We start from the raw sequence: 21,371 nt of genomic DNA on the forward strand, positions 1-21,371 counted from the left end.
TGGGCTCACTCACAATGTTGCCTAAGAACACAGCCATGAATAAAGAATGGTACCAACACATCCTCCGAGAGCAACTTCTCCCAACCATCCAAGAACAGTTTGGTGACGACCAATGCCTTTTCCATTATGTTGGAGCACCTTGCCATGAGGCAAAAGTGATAACTAAGTGGCTCGGGGAACAAAACATCGACATTTTGCGTCCATGGCCAGGAAACTCCCCAGACCTTAATCCCATTGGGAACTTTTGGTCGATCCTCAAGAGGCGGGTGGACAAACAAAAACCCACAAATTCTGACAAACTCCAAGCATTGATTATGCAAGAATGGGCTGCCATCAGTCAGGATGTGGACCAGAAGTTAATTGACAACATGCCAGGGCAGATTGCAGAGGTCTTGAAAAAGAAGGGTCAACACTGCAAATATTGACTCTTTGCATAAACTTAATGTAATTGTCAATAAAAGCCTTTGACACTTATGGAATGCTTGTAATTATACTTCAGTATACCATAGTAACATCTGACAAAAATATCTCATAACGCTGAAGCAGCGAACTTTGTGAAGACCAATACTTGTCATTCTCAAAACTTTTGACCACGACTGTACTCTGTACATTGAGCCTACACTGGCTTGCGAAAGTATTCACCCCACTTGGCATTTTTCCTATTTTGTTGCCTTACAACCTGAAATTAGAAATTAGACTTTAGACCGCAGCCAACCACAGTGCACACACATTGTACCTGGAGGCGGTGTTTCAGTATGATATGTTGGATAAAAGAATAAAGACAGACACAAATGTCAAGTTCAATAGCCTTGTTCAAGCATTGTACAAGTCCCTACACACGGAGTCCGGGGAACAGCCCAGCTAGTCGATTACCTATCAAGAAGACTCTGTAACATCATCCTTTTCAATAGAAAGTGCAAACATAATGGCACAACATTAAGTTCTTAACAGTCAAGTCATAACAATTGAAAAAGCATAACATTTTCTTTTTAGTTCAGTTGTCATCTTCCTCTTCTATTCATTTATATATATATATATATATATATTTGGTTTGTTATATAAACAGAGGACAAGTTAATACAGTCCCTTGCTTACAGAGTAAGCCTGTCCAGTGGCTTGCACAGCAGACCCACCCGTGGGTATGTATGGGCTCTTACAGGGGTACGATTAGGGCCATGAGCTGGAGAGCTTGGTGGGGTAGATGCCCTTAGGCCTGGACTGTGATTCATCTCATCTAGGTGAGTGTATAGCATGTTCTGGTTGTTGTCTGCTCTGCTACGCGCAGATCCTCCCGATTGCGAAGATAGAGGGAGCCACCTACATCCACCAGGTAAGAACGTGATGCAACTTTCTGTAGGCATGTGCCCAGCCTCCAAAGTCCTGTGTGGTCTCCCAGCAGCGGTTTCATCCTTATCGTTTCACCCACCTCCAGCTCTGGTAGGTCTCGAGCAGTCCGGTCGTAGAAGCACTTAGCGAGCTGCTTTCTGTGGCGCAGTTTGTCCGTGACGCCAACCATGACGCAGAGCTCAAGTAGCTTGTTAGCTACGGGGATGGTCGTCTTTAGACGTCTGGACAGAAGGCGTTGCGCTGGGCTGCTGTCCATGTTTTCGGTGGGTGTGTTCCTCCACTGTAAGATGGCTTTCCAGGGGTCGTTGCTGTTATCCAAGGCCCTGCTTAACAGGTTTTTTGCAATCTTGACAGCTGACTCTGCCTTGCCATTTGCCTTTGGGTGTCTTGGAGAGGAGGTCATGTGGTCAAACTCCCATTCTGAGGCGAAACACTTGAACTGTGCAGTGAATTGTGGGCCATTGTCCGTGATGACCTTGTCAGGCTGGCCTTGCCTTGCAAACTACGCCTTGCAGCACTTTATGACCATCTCTGCAGACAAGTCAGGGAACAGTTCAATTTCCCAAAAGTCAGAGTAGTGATCAACAATGAGAAGATAGTCCTTTTGTCTGTGGCTGAATAATGCCCTGGACATTAAATGCATCGAATAAGTATAATATAAGCAAGAAATAATGTCAGTTTACATAACCCAATTGTGAAACATAATTTATCAAACGTATCAAAGTAATTAAGTGGGATACCTTCTATATTTGTACAAATGATGAGCCTGTGAAAGCTGTTGCCACTGACAGGTGAAGGTTGCTGGCCGGATACTTGCCAACCTGAGGCTGACTGTTCCATTCATAGGAATGCTTACAGCGAGGGCATGTCTGCTGATGAGGGCCCCTTTGCTGGTCTTCTCTATGCTGCATGTTCGGCTGCAAACTGGACATCTCTCAAACAACTGCAGCAGGCAGTGGTGTTGACTGGGAGGGCCTGTGACAGGGTGATATAATAGACAGCCAAGTGGTAAATTGCATTTTGTTGTAAAGAAATGACAAAGCTTTTTGCCAATGTACTTCACAACCAAAATGACTACTAGTTGTATCTGCTTTGCTGTGGAATTAGTCTACTAGGTTATCAAGTTGGGTATTTTTTTATACAACATTTCACATAACACACATTACCTGTCGTTGTTGATGAAGCAGTCTGTCATCAGGGCAGTAACTTGACTCACTATCAGTCCTTTTCATAGGAGTCGAGGGAGACTGGCAACAATGAAGGAGGTGTCACAAGGGTTCTTGTGTCACATGACACTTTTATTCTGAGGTATTGCCTGACAAGCTGTGAAAATAGCAAGTAAACAGTGAATTAAATTATTTTTGGAGGTCGCTAAACAATTGCTGGATATGTTATGATACCCACCTTTGCTCGTTCTGGTAGGTCCCGGCATTTGTTCATGACCAGGGGATCAGTCTGGCACCCAACAGTGCACTTTGTCAAACAGAAAAACAGGGTCAACGATTGTCATCATCCTCAATTTTAAACATAGCTCGAGAAATAACGTAATCTCGTTTGGAAGCTAATTCTATGCTTTACAGATGTAGACTGACTGGCTCCAGATTGGATTACGTTCAGACAGTTGACACCGCTACACTATGCAACCAACTGTAACATGTTTTTCTATGGCCCTGGGTTGGTTTGAGTTTGTTGCTACTAGTTAGTACACTGTTGTAGTTATACATGAGTTAGCTAGTACCAGAGGTGGGTAGTAATGTACATTTTTTGAGGAACTAATAGTTTTTTAGTTACTCTCTGTGGGCTGTACTTGTACTCTTACTCAAGTAATTGCTAACTTACTTTTTTTACTCCATTACATTTGACCAAATCACTTCAGTTTCATAGATGTATATTATTATATCGTTGCTGTCAGATGAAAACCATCACTCTGTCACTCTTAATTTTTTATTTTTACATGAATCGATACTATTTGCTTCTGTAAGAACGTTTCACGACCCCTTGACAAATGAAATATTTTCAAAATAGCTTGTCATCAAAACTCTTAAGTCCATTGGCTCTCAAAGTTGTCCATCAAACCCCTTATCTTCACCACAGTTTTTGAAGTGAAGCGCAGGTCTTCACTCCTAAGGAGATTTTTGTTTGTGGGTTCTTAACCAAATATGATCAGAGGTAAGTTGCACTTTAAGCACCTTCTGCTTTTGTAAAATTATATATTTCTGGAGTATGATAAGTCTTTCTCGGATATACAGTGCCTTCGGAAAGTATTCAGACCTCGACTTTCCACATTTTGTTACGTTAGACTTTTTCTAAAATGGATTAAATATGTTTTCCTCATCAATCTACACACAGTACCCCATAATGACGAAAGCGAAAACAGGTTTTTAGACAAAAAACATAAATACCTTATTTACGTAAGTATTCAGACCCTTTGCTATGAGACTCAAAATTGAGCTCAGGTGCATCCTGTTTCCATTGATCATCCTTGATGTTTCTACAACTTGATTGGAGTCCACCTGTGGTAAATTCAATTGATTGGACATGATTTGGAAAGGCACACACCTGTCTATATAGGGTCCCACAGTTGACAGTGCATGTCAGAGCAAAAACCAAGCTATGAGGTCAAATGAATTGTCCGTAGAGCTCCGAGACAGGATTGTGTAGAGGAACCGATCTGGGGAAGGGTAACCAAAAAATTTGCAGCATTGAAGGTCCCCAAGAACACAGTGACCTCCATCATTCTTAAATGGAAGAAGTTTGGAACCACCAAGACTCTTCCTAGAGTTGGCTGCCCGGCAACACTGAGCAATCGGGTTGAGAAGGGCCTTGGTCAGGGAGGTGACCAAGAACCCAATGGTCACTCTGACAGAGCTCCAGAGTTCCTCTGTGGAGATGGAAGAAGCTTCCAGAAGGACAACCATCTCTGCAGCACTCCACCAATCCTTTATGCTAGACGGAAGCCACTCCTCAGTAAAAAGGCACATGACAGCCCGTCTGGAGTTTGCCGAAAGGCACCTAATGGACTCTCAGACACAGAGAAACAAGATTCTCTGGTCTGATGAAACCAAGATTTAACTCTTTGGCCTGTATGCCAAGTGTCACGTCTGGAGGAAACCTGGCACCATCCCTACGGTGAAGCGTGGTGGTGGCAACATCATGCTGTGGGGATTTTTTCAGCGGCAGGGACTGGGAGACTAGTCAGGATTGAGGGAAAGATGAACGAAGCAAAGTACAGAGAGATCCTTGATGAAAACCTGCTCCAGAGTGCTCAGGACCTCAGACTGGGGCGAAGGTTCCCCTTTCAATAGGACAATGACCCGAGGTATACAGCCAAGACAACGCAGGAGTGGCTTCGGGACAAGTCTCTGAATGTCCTTGAGTGGCCCAGCCAGAGCCCGGACTTGAACCCGATCGAACATCTTTGGAGAGACCTGAAAATAGCTGTGCAGCGACGCTCCCCATCCAACCTGACAGAGCTTGAGAGGATCTGCAGAGAAGAATGGGAGAAACTCCCCAAATACAGGTGTGCCAAGCTTGTAGCTTTATACCCAAGAAGACTCGAGGCTGTAATCACTGCCAAAGGTGCTTCAACAAAGTACTGAGTAAAGGGTCAAAATACTTATGTAAATGTAATATTTCAGTTTTAAATTTTTCATATATATGTTACAATTTGTAAAAAAAAAAAACGTTTTTTGCTTTGTCATTATGGGGTTTTGTCTGTAGATTGAGAGGTGAAAAAAACTACTTAATCCATTTTAGAAGAAGGCTATAACGTAACAAAATATGGAAAAAGTCAAGGGGTCTGAATACTTTCCGAATGCACTGTAATTCTGCTTGAAATTGTGTTTTGAGGGCGAGTGCAAATTACATTTCTAGGTAGCTAACTAGCTAGGTAGTTAGTTTGTTTTGGCTAACTCAGAATCTGACAATGTTTAATCTCCTGTTTTTTATAAAAATTTAACTAGCCACCTTGTCATTGGCATAAAGAGTGAACAGATTAATCAGATGTGTGTTGCAATAGCTAACTAGCTGGCTGTCACATTAAGTTGCCTCTAGATAAACTGGTTAAGCTGTCATATGGTCAGATGAAACTTTTTGGTAAAAAATCAACTTGTCGTGTTTGGAGGATAAAGAATGCTGAGTTGCATCCAAAGAACACCATACCTACTGTGAAGCATGAGGGTGGAAACATCATGCTTTGGGGCTGTTTTTCTGCAAAGGGACCAGGACGACTGATCCGTGTAAAGGAAAGAATGAATGGGGCCATGTATCGTGAGATTTTGAGTGAAAACCTCCTTCCATCAGCAAGGGCATTGAAGATGAAACGTGGCTGGGTCTTTCAGCATGACAATGATCCCAAACACACCGCCCGGGCAACGAAGGAGTGGCTTCGTAAGAAGCATTTCAAGGTCCTGGAGTGGCCTAGCCAGTCTCCAGATCTCAACCCCATAGAAAATCTTTGGAGGGAGTTGAAAGTCTGTGTTGCCCAGCGACAGCCCCAAAACAGCACTGCTCTAGAGGAGATCTGCATGGAGGAATGGGCCAAAATACCAGCAACAGTGTGTGAAAACCTTGTGAAGACTTACAGAAAATGTTTGACCTGTGTCATTGCCAACAAAGGGAATATAACAAAGTATTGAGAAACTTTTGTTATTGACCAAATACTTATTTTCCACCATAATTTGCAAATAAATTCATAAAAAATCATACAAAGTGATTTTCTGGAGAAAAGAATTCTCATTTTGTCTGTCATAGTTGACCTGTACCTATGATGAAAATTACAGGCCTCTCTCATCTTCTTAAGTGGGAGAACTTGCACAATTGGTGGCTGACTAAATACTTTTTTCCCCACTGTAGCTACTAGAAATAAAATAAAATGTTGTTTTTCTTTTTATTTACAGCTTGTAGCGGCACAACAGAGGGGGAGGAGAATGGCCAGCCCCTCAAAAAAAGACCCTTCAAAGTGGAAAGGAGAGGTTCGGAAGAGGAAGGTGGAGGGCCTTGGCAGGAAAAAGATTATTGAGTTGACTCTGGCAATTGATATCTGTTTTGATTATGTATTACTTACATGATTCTTAACTGAATATCTTCCTTGATGTTTAATTCCATGCTGAAATGTGTCTGATTTGGATACTAGTAACGTGATCGATAGACATTTTAAATTGTTTGACTGTTGTAATACTTACCTGATCATCCTTGATATTTCATTCTGAGTAAAAAAATAAACATCACACTTAGTGTTAATCTTTTTAGTACGTATTCACCATCACATGTACTTGAAATTATATTGTGAAATTAATTTTCATTAATGCTATTGAATGCTATTGTCTCGAGTACCGTTAACCTTTTTATGAAATTGAGCACATTGAGAAAAAGTCAACTTTGAATAAGACCGTAATTGAAACTGTACAGCCTACCTGTGCTGGAGGACATCTGCAAGATGGTGCTGGCAGGCTTAAATAATACATTAATGTCAAATCAATTGCACTAAGTTGTTATTTTTGTTTGCTGTCACAATTTACCATAAGATCTAAAAAATTACCAAACTACATTTGTAACTAGTAGTTTTCTGACCGGATACTTTTTTACTCTTACTTTAGTAGTTTCTTATGAGGGCTACTTTTACTTAAGTAAATTACAATATTAAAACCTGAAGAGTCTATTGATGCACATGTTCGTCAATCTAATTAACATAATAAAAAAATCCCTATCAAAATCTGTCAGTTTAAGCTAGAGATATCACCTATGTCGGCCTTCCGCAACTGCGGTGGTAGGTGACCAAGCTTACTGCAGTGTTTGTCAGACCATGAGACATCCTGAAAATCAGTCGTCTCACGAAAATGTCTGTAGCGTAGGGACGGCTTGGCCTACAAACTATTATGACCACTCTATGGATAGGGGAGACTCACGAACACAAACTGTTTTGCCCTACGACCTCCACAAGTGGGTAACCCATACAAATGAGTGGAAGTATGAAGGTAGTTTTGTGCCAACAAAAATAAGTGGTTAAATATGTGTCCAAAAAACACATGTTTCTTGAGCTTTCTTATATCTCCTAGATATAGGACAGACACTTCAAACCTTATTCCTTCTGATTTCTTTTTTTACTGTCTTTTTTTTTGTTGCCATCTATGAATGTGTTATTCAATGCGTTTCTATGAGCTATAGTATTAAAGACCAAATTCAATATTTTTATCAAATATTTTTTTGATTTCTATTTTTGAGTCCTAAAGGGGTTCTAAAATTCAAAATCAAATTGCTAAATGATCCATGGTATGACTAGGGCTGTTACGGTGACCGTATTACCGCCACACCGGCGGTCACGAGTCACCAAACTTGCCAACTGCCTGGTACTCAGCACTCTATTGTCCCTCTAAGCACTTTGACGTCAATGCAAATGTAATCAAAAATCTTATCAAACACTTCATGAGAGCCCATGAGCTCATGTTGCGCAACAATTGCATGAGAAAAGAGTGATGGCCTCTATTAAAAAGAGGAGGATCCCATCAGCTTTCTATAGGCTTACTATATTTATTTCTCAACTTTCCTAATATTAAGAACATTGCTTCTCTTTACAATAGACGTATAGCCTACCTGGCTGTTTTAAAAATGAACCACAGGAAAAGCGTCCTCCATTCGCTATTTAAGTGCATAGATTACATGTATTTTTTCCCCTGCCCCTGTTTCGAGACAGGTGCATAATAATGGTCCATTCTAAATTAAAACAAATTTCACACATATTATTTAATATATGCAAAGACAAGATGAAATCAATAATAGTCTGATGGGTGACAATATTAGCCTATCACTTATGAATAATATATTATCACTTGTGAATGATGCCCAGCGTAAGGCAAGAAACAATGCCTTTTTCCCCCGACTTTTTCGAATCATAGTAGTACACCTCATGTAGCCTAGCCCATAGGCCTATATGTTTTGATAAGGTTTGTACCACAACTAAAGTTGCCAAATAACTTCTTAAAAGTAATCACATTAATCCGCTTTACAAGGGTTGTAGAGCCTAACTGGCATACGTAAGCAGCGCGTGAGTTTCAAGTTTGGGGAAGATCATTTCCACCATAAAAATGCACCTTTATAATAAAAGCATTACATGCATAAACGCATTTGCGGTCACTTTTGATAATGGTGTTTTCCCGCTAAGTTAACATTCGCTCTTATAGCCTACTGCCGTGTGCGCATTGCTGCGCTTTATAATGTGAAGAAATAGCCGAATAGTTTATCAACATTTTAAGATAAACGTTCTGATCTGTTGCGTCAGCTTCATTGCGTAAAAAATGTTTTTTGATGCTAATTTGGGACTGTCCCAGACTGTTTGGAATATTTCTTTCTCGCACAGAATAGAATAGGTCAACTTTTGTACTATGAGGGATAGTAGATTGACATAGGCTAGTGCTTTTGTTGTTTGTTAGGCCTACTCATCTTGTCGGCTGACGGAAAGTAAATGTGGACAGTTCTCGGAATTGGATAACGACGCGCGCAGTTGCGTCCCCGATGTGTCTGTCTAAACTTGTAGCCTGTGAGAAAGACCCGATCATGTGATGGAGAGCCATGTGAGTGAGAGGCGCTTCGGAGCACGCAGCACTCAGGGAGAAGGGAATTATAATTATTATATTCAGCCTAAGGGCACAACGGCCACTGGCCGCAAAAGGCATGGATTTTTATAGGGGGCATTACGACCACACAAAGGGGATGCCGCTGGGAAATTCGAGGCATTATCAAGTACTTGTCAAATTGTGAATGGGAGACTGATGAAGTGTGTACAGCCTGCACAAAAAAACAAAGCAGAGCTCATGCCTTTCATGCAACTTTTTTCAAATCATCATTAGAGTCGCATTATGCAGCCTTACAGTGTATTAAAAATCAAAACATATAGCCCAACGTTTGTAGAACAACTAAAGTTACATGAATAACTCTAAAATAACTCTAAACACTAAAGTTTAGGTCCAAAAGGCTCCTTAACAGCTTCTACCCCCAAGCCATAAGACTGCTGAACAATTAATCAAATGGACACACAGACTATTTACATTGACCACCCCCCTCCTTTGTATTTACACTGCTGCTACTCGCTGTTTATTATCTATGCATAGTCACTTTACCCCAACCTACATGTACAGATTGCCTTGACTAACCTATACCCCCGCACATTGACTCGGTACCGGTACCCCCTGTATATAGCCTCATTATTTTGTGTTACTTTTTATTTAATTTTTTACTTTAGTTTATTTAGTAACTATTTTCTTAACTCTATTTCTTGAACTGCATTGTTGGTTAAGGGCTCGTAAGTAAGCATTTCACGGTATGGTCTACACCTGTTGTATTCGGCGCATGTGCCATATAACATTTGATTTGATTTGAAATTAAGCATATAGGAGTACCTATTTATTTGTTAACCACTCAACACAGAATAGCCGCATGTGCGCACTCCCTCAAATCGTTTGGAGAAACATTATTCTTCATACTATAAAATAATGCCAAGGAATTCTAAGCAAATCTTGTCTGCTAAATGAACTAGTGTAGCCTACAGCCATATGGCATAGCCAGATGAGGACCTAACATAAGGACAGCTCAGTGTATGCTATTCTGTTCTTCTGAAATAGACTACTTTTTCTTCATATCATGTTTCTTTAGGCCTGTCTAAAATAACTAATGGATTTATTGTGAAGGTGTAGGCTATATAACATGGATTTATTAGACTCTTTAAAATGTAGATGTTCCAAAGGTCTGCATCAGTGGAAGCCAGGAGATGCTAAATGTGTATGTTAATTAACGGTCAATTACACTGAGACTGGCAGTTATTTGCTTGACAATCACCGGCTAACATAATTTTGTGACCGCCACAGCCCTAGGTATGACCATCTTAAAACAATTCCATTTGTTAGCGTATACATAACCAGCTGTCTTATTTCTAGGTACCAGTATACTCACCACCATTGGGGACCAACGAACTCCAACCACCTAGGTCCTTGGCAGGGCATGCAAACCATAGTTGGTCAATCCGTATAGCTAGGGCTTTTTAGTCTCAAACGTGTTGGGGGCAATGAAACAATGGATCCCCATTCAGGGAGGGGGTTTGATTAATCTTGCCCGTGTAGGCGTGTTTTGCACCAGCTGAAAGTCGATCGCATTCAATTTGGAACCGGGCTGCCTCCCGGGCGTGAGCCAGGTGCCCCGCTCTGTCTGACGGCAAAGTCGGCTCAAAACAAAAGTGACTTAATTAAGCACGTGTACTAATGAGTAGGATTCTTTTTCACATGCAAAAGTGATTGTTTTTGATAAAAACACTATCTGCCTTCCCAATGAAAACTATGTAGTTTGAAAATTCAAACATTTATTTTAAGGAAAATTGATGTATGTTTCTGGACGATACATCATGTTGCTTTGTTGACAACGTGACCGAGTGGTGCAGATTACTGTTCGATTTGAGAAGGGAAAAATAACTCATTCACTGAAGGGAAGGGAAGTGGGCTGAGGGGCGATTTGCACGTGAAGCTTGGCAAAAGGGGGCATGATTTGTTGACATAATGGCTACTCTGACTATTTGCATTGACACCCTTTAGAAAAAAGAATTTGCACTGACTCTCTTGCACTGGCTCTATGCAAACTCACTGGACTATACCCACACACTCACACATACTACACTGACACTCCAACACAGTGCATTCGGAAAGTATTCAGACCCTTTTTTCCACATTTTGTTACGTTACAGCCTTTTTATTAAATGTTTTTTTCTTCCCCTTATCACTCTACACACAATACCCTATAATGACAAAGCAAAAACAAGTTTTTATAATGTTTTGCAAATTCATACAAAATAAAAAACTGATATCACATTTGCATAAGTATTCAGACACTTTACTCAGTACTTTGTTGAAGCACATTTGGCAGCGATTACAGCCTTGAGTCTTCTTGGGTATGATGTTATAAGCTTGGCACACATGTATTTGGTGAGTTTCTCCCATTCTTCTCTGCAGATCCTCTCAAGCTCTTTCAGGTTGGATGGGGAGCGTCGCTGCACAGCTATTTTCAAGTCTCTCCAGAGATGTTTGATCGGCTTGAAGTCCGGCCTCTGGCTGGGCCACTTAAGGACATTCAGAGACTTGTCCTGAAGCAGCTCCTGCGTTATCTTGGCTGTGTGCTTAGGGTTGTTGTCCTGTTAGTAGGTGAACCTTTCCCCCAGTCTGAGGTCCTGAGTGCTCTGGAGCACGTTTTCATCAAGGATCTCTGTACTTTGCTCCGTTCATCTTTCCCTCGATTCTGACTAGACTCCCAGTCCTTGACGCTGAAAAACATCCCCAAAGAATGATACTGCCACCACCATGCTTCACCGTAGGGATGGTGGCAGGTTTCCTCCAGTCCTGACGCTTGGCATACAGGCCAAAGAGTTCAATCTTGGTTTCATCAGACCAGAGAATCTTGTTTCTCAGTGTCTGAATGTCCATTAGGTGCCTTTTGGCAAACTCCAGACGGGCTGTCATGTGCCTTTTTACTGAGGAGTGGCTTCCGTCTAGCATAAAGGATTGGTGGAGTGCTGCAGAGATGGTTGTCCTTCTGGAAGGTTCTCCCATCTCCACAGAGGAACTCTGGAGCTCTGTCAGAGTGACCATTGGGTTCTTGGTCACCTCCCTGACCAAGGCCCTTCTCAACCCGATTGCTCAGTGTTGCCGGGCAGTCAACTCTAGGAAGAGTCTTGGTGGTTCCAAACTTCTTCCATTTAAGAATGATGGAGGTCACTGTGTTCTTGGGGACCTTCAATGCTGCACATTTTTTTGGTACCCTTCCCCAGATCGGTTCCTCGACACAATCCTGTCTCGGAGCTCTACGGACACTTGGTTTTTGCTCTGACATGCACTGTCAACTGTGGGACCCTATATAGACAGGTGTGTGCCTTTCCAAATCATGTCCAATCAATTGAATTTACCACAGGTGGACTCCAATCAAGTTGTAGAAACATCTCAAGGATGATCAATGGAAACAGGATGCACCTGAGCTCAATTTCGAGTCTCATAGCGAAGGGTCTGAATACTTATGTACATAAGGTATTTCGGTTTTTTATTTTTAATACATTAGCAAAATGTATAACCTGTTTTCGCTTTGTCATTATGGGGTATTGTGTGTAGATTGATGAGGAATTTTTTTTAGCATAAGGCTGTAACTTAACAAAATGTGGAAAAAGTAAACGGGTCTGAATACTTTCCGAATGCACTATATGCTCACACTCACAACACACACACACACATATTGACGCGACACACACTCACACATAGACATACTTTCACACTCTTTACATATGCTGCTGCTTATTATGCTGCTGTTTATTATTTATCCTGATTGCCTAGTCACTTTTACCCCTACCTACAGTGAGGGAAAAAAGTATTTGATCCCCTGCTGATTTTGTACGTTTGCCCACTGACAGACATGATCAGTCTATAATTTTAATGGTAGGTTTATTTGAACAGTGAGAGACAGAATAACAACAACAAAATCCAGAAAAACGCATGTCAAAAATGTTATAAATTGTTTTGCATTTTAATGAGGGAAATAAGTATTTGACCCCTGTGCAAAAACATGACTTAGTACTTGGTGGCAAAACCCTTGTTGGCAATCAGAGGTCAGACGTTTCTTGTAGTTGGTCACCAGGTTTGCACACATCTCAGGAGGGATTTTGTCCCACTCCTCTTTGCAGATCTTCTCCAAGTCATTAAGGTTTCGAGGCTGACGTTTGGCAACTCGAACCTTCAGCTCCCTCCACAGATTTTCTATGGGATTAAGGTCTGGAGACTGGCTAGGCCACTCCAGGACCTTAATGTGCCTCTTCTTGAGCCACTCCTTTGTTGCCTTGGCCGTGAGTTTTGGGTCATTGTCATGCTGGAATACCCATCCACAACCCATTTTCAATGCCCTGGCTGAGGGAAGGAGGTTCTCACTCAAGATTTGACGGTACATGGCCCCGTCCATCGTCCCTTTGATGCAGTGAAGTTGTCCTGTCCCCTTAGCAGAAAAACACCCCCAAAAGCATAATATTTCCACCTCCATGTTTGACGGTGGGGATGGTGTTCTTGGGGTCATAGGCAGCATTCCTCCTCCTCCAAACACGGCGAGTTGAGTTGATGCCAAAGAGCTCCATTTTGGTCTCATCTGACCACAACACTTTCACCCAGTTCTCATCTGAATCATTCAGATGTTCATTGGCAAACTTCGGACGGGCTTGTGTATGTGCTTTCTTGAGCAGGGGGACCTTGCGGGCGCTGCATGATTTCAGTCCTTCACGGCGTAGTGTGTTACCAATTGTTTTCTTGGTGACTATGGTCCCAGCTGCCTTGAGATCATTGACAAGATCCTCCCGTGTAATTCTGGGCTGATTCCTCACTGTTCTCATGATCATAGCAACTCTACGAGGTGAGATCTTACATGGAGCCCCAGGCCGAGGGAGATTGACTGTGTTTCTTCTATTTGCGAATAATCGCACCAACTGTTGTCACCTTCTCACCAAGCTGCTTGGCGATGGTTTTGTAGCCCATTCCAGCCTTGTGTAGGTCTACAATATTGTCCCTGACATCCTTGGAGAGCTCTTTGGTCTTGGTCATGGTGGAGAGTTTGGAATCTGATTGATTGCTTCTGTGGACAGGTGTCTTTTATACTGGTAACAAATTGAGATTAGCAGCATTCCCTTTAAGAGTGTGCTCCTAATCTCAGCTCGTTACCTGTATAAAATACACCTGGGAGCCAGAAATCTTTCTGATTGAGAGGGGGTCAAATACTTATTTTCCTCATTTAAAATGCAAATCAATTTATAACATTTTTGACATGCGTTTTTCTGGATTTTTTTGTTGTTATTCTGTCTCTCACTGTTCAAATAAACCTACCATGCAAATTATAGACTGATATTTTTTTTTGTCAGTGGGCAAACGTACAAAATCAGCAGGGAATCAAATACTTTGTTCCCTCATTGTACATGAACAACTTACCTCAATTACCCCAACTTCCTTGTACACCTGCACATTGACTCGGTCCCGGTACTCCTTGTATATAGGCCTTGTTATTGTTAATTTGTTGTGTTACTATTTCCTTATGTACTTTTTAAAAACGTTTTAACTCTGCATTGTTGGGAAAGGGCTTGTAAGTAGGCATTTCATGGTAAAGTCTACACCTGTTGTATTCGGCGCATGTGACAAATACACATTTGATTTGATTTAATTCTAATGCAAACCCAACCTTCATTTTGTCGCACTCGTTGTGTCGCACTGAGGTGCCAAACTCAGTTTTAGACGAGACTGACTTCATGACCAAAATTATTTTATTTACTTTGTAGTCAATTTTGACACTAGAATAAATGTTTCTGACTACTGTCAATGGCACATACAGTGGGGAGAACAAGTATTTGATACACTGCCGATTTTGCAGGTTTTCCTACTTACAAAGCATGTAGAGGTCTGTCATTTTTATCATAGGTACACTTCAACTGTGAGAGACGGAATCTAAAACAAAAATCCAGAAAATCACATTGTATGATTTTTAAGTAATTAATTTGCATTTTATTGCATGACATAAGTATTTGATCAACTACCAACCATTAAGAATTCCGGCTCTCACAGACCTGTTAGTTTTTCTTTAAGAAGCCCTCCTGTTCTCCACTCATTACCTGTATTAACTGCACCTGTTTGAACTCGTTACCTGTATAAAAGACACCTGTCCACACACTCAATCAAACAGACTCCAACCTCTCCACAATGGCCAAGACCAGAGAGCTGTGTAAGGACATCAGTGATACAATTCTAGACCTGCACAAGGCTGGGATGGGCTACAGGACAATAGGCAAGCAGCTTGGTGAGAAGGCAACAACTGTTGGTGCAATTATTAGAAAATGGAAGAAGTTAAAGATGACGGTCAATCACCCTCGGTCTAGGGCTCCATGCAAGATTTCACCTTGTGGGGCATCAATGATCATGAGGAAGGTGAGGGATCAGCCCAGAACTACACGGCAGGACCTGGTCAGTGACCTGAAGAGAGCTGGGACCACAGTCTCAAAGAGAACCATTAGTAACACACTACGCCGTCATGGATTAAAATCCTGCAGCGCACGCAAGGTCCCCCTGCTCAAGCCAGCGCATGTCCAGGACCGTCTGAAGTTTGCCAATGACCATCTGGATGATCCAGAGGAGGAATGGGAGAAGGTCATGTGGTCTGATGAGACAAAAATAGAGCTTTTTGGTCTAAACTCCACTCGCCGTGTTTGGAGGAAGAAGAAGGATGAGTACAACCCCAAGAACACCATCCCAACCGTGAAGCATGGAGGTGGAAACATCATTCTTTGGGGATGCTTTTCTGCAAAGGGGACAGGACGACTGCACCGTATTGAGGGGAGGATGGATGGGGCCATGTATCGCGAGATCTTGGCCAACAACCTCCTTCCCTCAGTAAGAGCATTGAAGATGGGTCGTGGCTGGGTCTTCCAGCATAACAACGACCCGAAACACACAGCCAGGGCAACTAAGGAGTGGCTCCGTAAGAAGCATCTCAAGGTCCTGGAGTGGCCTAGCCAGTCTCCAGACCTGAACCCAATAGAAAATCTTTGGAGGGAGCTGAAAGTCCGTATTGCCCAGCGACAGCCCCGAAACCTGAAGGATCTGGAGGTCTGTATGGAGGAGTGGGCCAAAATCCCTGCTGCAGTGTGTGCAAACCTGGTCAAGACATACATGAAACGTATGATCTCTGTAATTGCAAACAAAGGTTTTTGTACCAAATATTAAGTTCTGCTTTTCTGATGTATCAAATATTTATGTCATGCAATAAAATGCAAATTATTTACTTAAAAATCATACAATGTAATTTTCTGGATTTTTGTTTTAGATTCCGTCTCTCACAGTTGAAGTGTGATAAAAATTACAGACCTATACATGCTTTGTAAGTAGGAAAACCTGCAAAATCGGCAGTGTATCAAATACTTGTTCTCCCCACTGTAGGCCTTTTTCAAAGGGATTAGTAGTTTTTTAGGGGCAGTTGATCTTTAAGAAATTATACACTGCTCAAAAAAATAAAGGGAACATTAAAATAACACATCCTAGATCTGAATGAAATAATCTTATTAAATACTTTTTTCTTTACATAGTTGAATGTGCTGACAACAAAATCACACAAAAATGATCAATGGAAATCAAATTTATCAACCCATAGAGGTCTGGATTTGGAGTCACCCTCAAAATTAAAGTGGAAAACCACACTACAGGCTGATCCAACTTTGATGTAATGTCCTTAAAACAAGTCAAAATGAGGCTCAGTAGTGTGTGTGGCTTCCACGTGCCTGTATGACCTCCCTACAACGCCTGGGCATGCTCCTGATGAGGTGGCGGATGGTCTCCTGAGGGATCTCCTCCCAGACCTGGACTAAAGCATCCGCCAACTCCTGGACAGTCTGTGGTGCAACGTGGCGTTGGTGGATGGAGCGAGACATAATGTCCCAGATGTGCTCAATTGGATTCAGGTCTGGGGAACGGGCGGGCCAGTCCATAGCATCAATGCCTTCCTCTTGCAGGAACTGCTGACACACTCCAGCCACATGAGGTCTAGCATTGTCATGCATTAGGAGGAACCCAGGGCCAACTGCACCAGCATATGGTCTCACAAGGGGTCTGAGGATCTCATCTCGGTACCTAATGGAAGTCAGGCTACCTCTGGCGAGCACATGGAGGGCTGTGCGGCCCCCCAAAGAAATGCCACCCCACACCATGACTGACCCACCGCCAAACCGGTCATGCTGGAGGATGTTGCAGGCAGCAGAACGTTCTCCACGGCGTCTCCAGACTCTGTCACGTCTGTCACATGTGCTCAGTGTGAACCTACTTTCATCTGTGAAGAGCACAGGGCGCCAGTGGCGAATTTGCCAATTTTGGTGTTCTCTGGCAAATGCCAAACGCCCTGCACAGTGTTGGGCTGTAAGCACAACCCCCACCTGTGGACGTCGGGCCCTCATACCACCCTCATGGAGTCTGTTTCTGACCATTTGAGCAGACACATGCACATTTGTGGCCTGCTGGAGGTCATTTTGCAGGGCTCTGGCAGTGCTCCTCCTTGCACAAAGGCGGAGGTAGCAGTCCTGCTGCTGGGTTGTTGCCCTCCTACGGCCTCCTCCACGTCTCCTGATGTACTGGCCTGCCTCCTGGTAGCGCCTCCATGCTCTGGACACTACGATGACAGACACAGCAAACATTCTTGCCACAGCTCGCATTGATGTGCCATCCTGGATGAGCTGCACTACCTGAGCCACTTGTGTGGGTTGTAGACTCCGTCTCATGCTACCACTAGAGTGAAAGCACCGCCAACATTCAAAAGTGACCAAAACATCAGCCAGGAAGCATAGGAACTGAGAAGTGGTCTGTGGTCACCACCTGCAAAACCAGTCCTTTATTGGGGGTGTCTTGCTAATTGCCTATAATTTCCACCTGTTGTCTATTCCATTTGCACAACAGCATGTAACATTTATTGTCAATCAGTGTTGCTTCCTAAGTGGACAGTTTGATTTCACAGAAGTGTGATTGACTTGGAGTTACATTGTGTTGTTTAAGTGTTCCCTTTATTTTTTTGAGCAGTGTATGATTAGACTAATCTCTGGATCATAATATAAGATTTTGACAGTGTTCCTTCCTAGCCAAAATGTATCTTTGCATTACCGCTGTCAGATGACAGATAGGTAATAGGGTATTTTATAATGTTGTCTGGTGAAATGAATAAGTGAATGTTCACCACATACACTACCGGTCAAAAGTTTTAGAACACCTTCTCATTCAAGGGTTTTTCTTTATTTTTACTATTTTCTACATTGTAGAATAATAGTGAAGACATCAACACTATGAAATAACACATATGGAATCATGTAGTAACCAAAAAAGTGTTAAACAAATCAAAATATATTTTATATTTGAGATACTTCAAATAGCCACCCTTTGCCTTGATGGCAGCTTTGCACAGTCTTGGCATTCTCTCAACCAGCTTCATGAGGTAGTCACCTGGAATGCATTTCAATTAACAGGTGTGCTTTCTTAAAAGTTCATTTGTGGAATTTATTTCATTCTTAATGTGTTTCAGCTAATCAGTTATAATAATAATATGCCATTTAGCAGACGCTTTTATCCAAAGTGACTTACAGTCATGCGTGCATACATTTTTGTGTATGGGTGGTCCCGGGGATCGAACCCACTACCTTGGCGTTACAAGTGCCGTGCTCTACCAGCTGAGCTACAGAGGACCATGATAGAAGTTGTGTTGTGTTGTGACAAGGTGGGGGGGGGGGGGGGGGTTAAAGACCAAGTCCATATTATGGCAAGAACAGCTCAAACATCAACTGTTCAGAGGAGACTGTGTGAATCAGGCCTTCATGGTCGAATTGCTGCAAATAAACCACTACTAAAGGACTCCAATAAGAAGAAGAGACTTGGGCCAAGAAACACGAGCAATGGACATTAGACCGGTGGAAGTTTGTCCTTTGGTCTGGAGTCCAAATTGGAGATTTTTGGTTCCAACCGCCATGTCTTTGCGGTGTGGGTGAACGGATGATCTTAACCAGAATGGCTACCACAGCATTCTGCAGCGATACGCCATCCCATCTGGTTTGGGCTTAGTTGGACTATCATTTGTTTTTCAACAGGACAATGACCCAACACACCTTCAGACTGTGTTATGGCTATTTTCCCAAGAAGGAGAGTGATGGAGTGCTGCATCAGATGACCTGGCCTCCACGATCTCCCGACCTCAACCAAATTGAGATTGTTTGGGATGAGTCGGATGGAAGCATGAAGGAAAAGCAGCCAACAAGTGCTCAGCATATGTGGGAACTCCTTCAAGAATGTTGGAAAAGCATTCCAGGTGAAGCTGGTTGAGAAAATGCCAAGAGTGTGCAAAGCTGTCATCAAGGCAAAGGGTGGCTATTTGAAGAATCTCAAATAGAAAATATATTTTGATTTGTTTAACACTTTTTTGGTTGCTAGATGTTTCCATATGTGTTCTTTCATAGTTTTGATGTCTTCATTATTATTCTACAATGTAGAAAATAATAAAACAATAAAGAATTAACCCTGGAATGCGTAGGTGTTCTAAAACTTTTGACCGGTAGTGTATGTTTATCTTTCACAGAAGTGGTGGAGTATGTAATGCATTAAACGTTTACGTTTATAACCCTCTAGACTTCAGATGAAATTACATAGGTAAACGGCAAGACCATAAAACCCTGCACACTCACTATTCCCTCCCATCAATTTTCACATACTTTAGTTTAGTTTTTTTAAATAGGCTGGTGGACTTTCTTATTATCATGTTTGTACAAGGAGATTAACTCAAGGGCAACAAATGGCCCTTTTCTGTAAAACATTGAAAAACACAAACATTTACATTGAAAGTCAACCAGCTGTTTTCTCTAAAGGTATCAGTCAATAGAAGAGACCCTTTTCACTGCTGGGACAAAGGGAGGGTAGGAGGAGGAGGAGCTGTGGGAGGGAAACGTTACAAGGGCAGCCAATAAGGATGAGACCTCCTTGCCCCCGCCTTCGAAATATGGCAATCCTCTTCACTTCTCCCCCTCTGGCTGGTGGGCTGCAGTGTGCTGGAGGAGAATGGTGCATGTGGAGTGAATCAGTGGCAGTGGGCATGTGACAGTTCAATCTGGGAACCTGATCAACACTGCTGGTTGAGGACGAGTGGGCAGCAGCATTATGGATTGCAAGAATGGATTCCAGCTGGGTATCTCCCTTTTAGTGGTAGTCTTGGTGGGCCATTGTGAGGCATTCTGGTTTTCCTGGGGCAGTACAGACGGTACCACTGAGGCCCCATTACTGGACAATGAGGGATCTGGGAACCCAGTGACTAGCAGTGAATTACCAACGCCGGAGAACATTGAAGAAGTGGGGGCAGATATCATTGATATAGCAAGCGGGATACATACGTTTGTGCAAACTTCGGACCAGAATGCGAAGGACTCGGAGGCCCCCAAGCTGATCACTGTGAGGTCACAAGCCAGGAATGAGCGCCCAATGGAAAAGGGCGCCGGTCGGCCCACGTCAAGGGGAAGTAAACCTGGTAATGACATGTCCGCAGTACAGGGTATGGGATCTGGTCTCTGGGCGTGGTCAGGGGTTGGAAGTGGATCTGGATCTGGATTTGTAATCGGGTCGGGATTTGGGTCTGGTTCTGAATTCGGAGCCCGGACTGGATTTGGTTCTTCGTCTGAAATTGAATCTGAATCTAGTTCTGAATTTGACTCAGAGTCTGAAATCAGATCTGGGTCAGAAATCAGATCTGGGTCTGAAATCAGACATGGGTCTCAAATAAGACCTGGGTCTGGAATTGGTTTTGGGTCTCAATCTGGATCTGGGTCTAGCATTGAATCTGGATCTGAACCAGGAGCCTCTATGTGGGAGAGCCAGGAGGGAAAAGTTTTACCCACAGACCTCATAGGTTTAGCAGAGAATGTTGAGATGCTGGGTATTACCCAGGTGGACCTTGCAGAAAGAGCTTTGGCCGAGCACAACAGAACAGCTGAGGAGCATGCTACGGGTTTCCCCATAGACAGTCAGCCCGTCCCAAGTGTTAATGTCTCTCTTGAGACAACTCCCAGTAGCAGCAGTAGCAATATAATAATTAACAGTAGCTCTAGTTGGAATGCCAATCATTTCAACTCAACAGAGTATTCTGATGATTCAGGTGATTTACTAACCCCTTTCGACAGCAACCACTCTCTCTTAGCTACTAGTGAGACGCCGGCCCTGGAATCCCCACGCTGCTTGCCCATAGATTTCCGTTTGCCTTTCTGCAAATCCATGGGTGGCGACAGCTTTGTGTTGCCCAACTATTTCAATCACAGCAGCGTGGAGGAGGTCCGGGCTGTTTTGGGCTCTTGGGCGTGGCTCTTGGGGTCGCGCTGCCACCATAGCCTGGAGTGGTTTTTCTGCCTGCTGCTGGTGCCCAGGTGCCCCCAGGGACTGCCACCTTCTTGGCCTTGCCGCAGCTTCTGCGAGGTCCTG

The 21,371-nt window shown here is 42.9% G+C and overlaps 1 protein-coding gene across 5 annotated transcripts in view; it reads left to right on the top strand.

Moving 5' to 3' along the window:
• The window catches only part of LOC121550843 (collagen alpha-1(XVIII) chain), a 185,118-nt gene that overhangs the window by 72,816 nt on the left and 90,931 nt on the right, over positions 1 to 21,371 (top strand). For 3 of the 5 annotated variants that reach the window (XM_045209793.1, XM_045209794.1, XM_045209796.1), the window contains exon 1: positions 19,966 to 20,427. The exons of the other annotated variants lie outside the window; for them this stretch is intronic. In XM_045209793.1, the coding sequence (XP_045065728.1) occupies positions 20,064 to 20,427 (364 nt within the window). In that variant the 5' untranslated portion in view covers positions 19,966 to 20,063. Of the gene's footprint in view, positions 1 to 19,965; positions 20,428 to 21,371 lie in introns of those variants that run through there. 5 annotated transcript variants of the gene reach the window in all.

Source organism: Coregonus clupeaformis, chromosome 4, assembly GCF_020615455.1.
Source record: "Coregonus clupeaformis isolate EN_2021a chromosome 4, ASM2061545v1, whole genome shotgun sequence".
Lineage (NCBI taxonomy): Eukaryota > Metazoa > Chordata > Actinopteri > Salmoniformes > Salmonidae > Coregonus > Coregonus clupeaformis.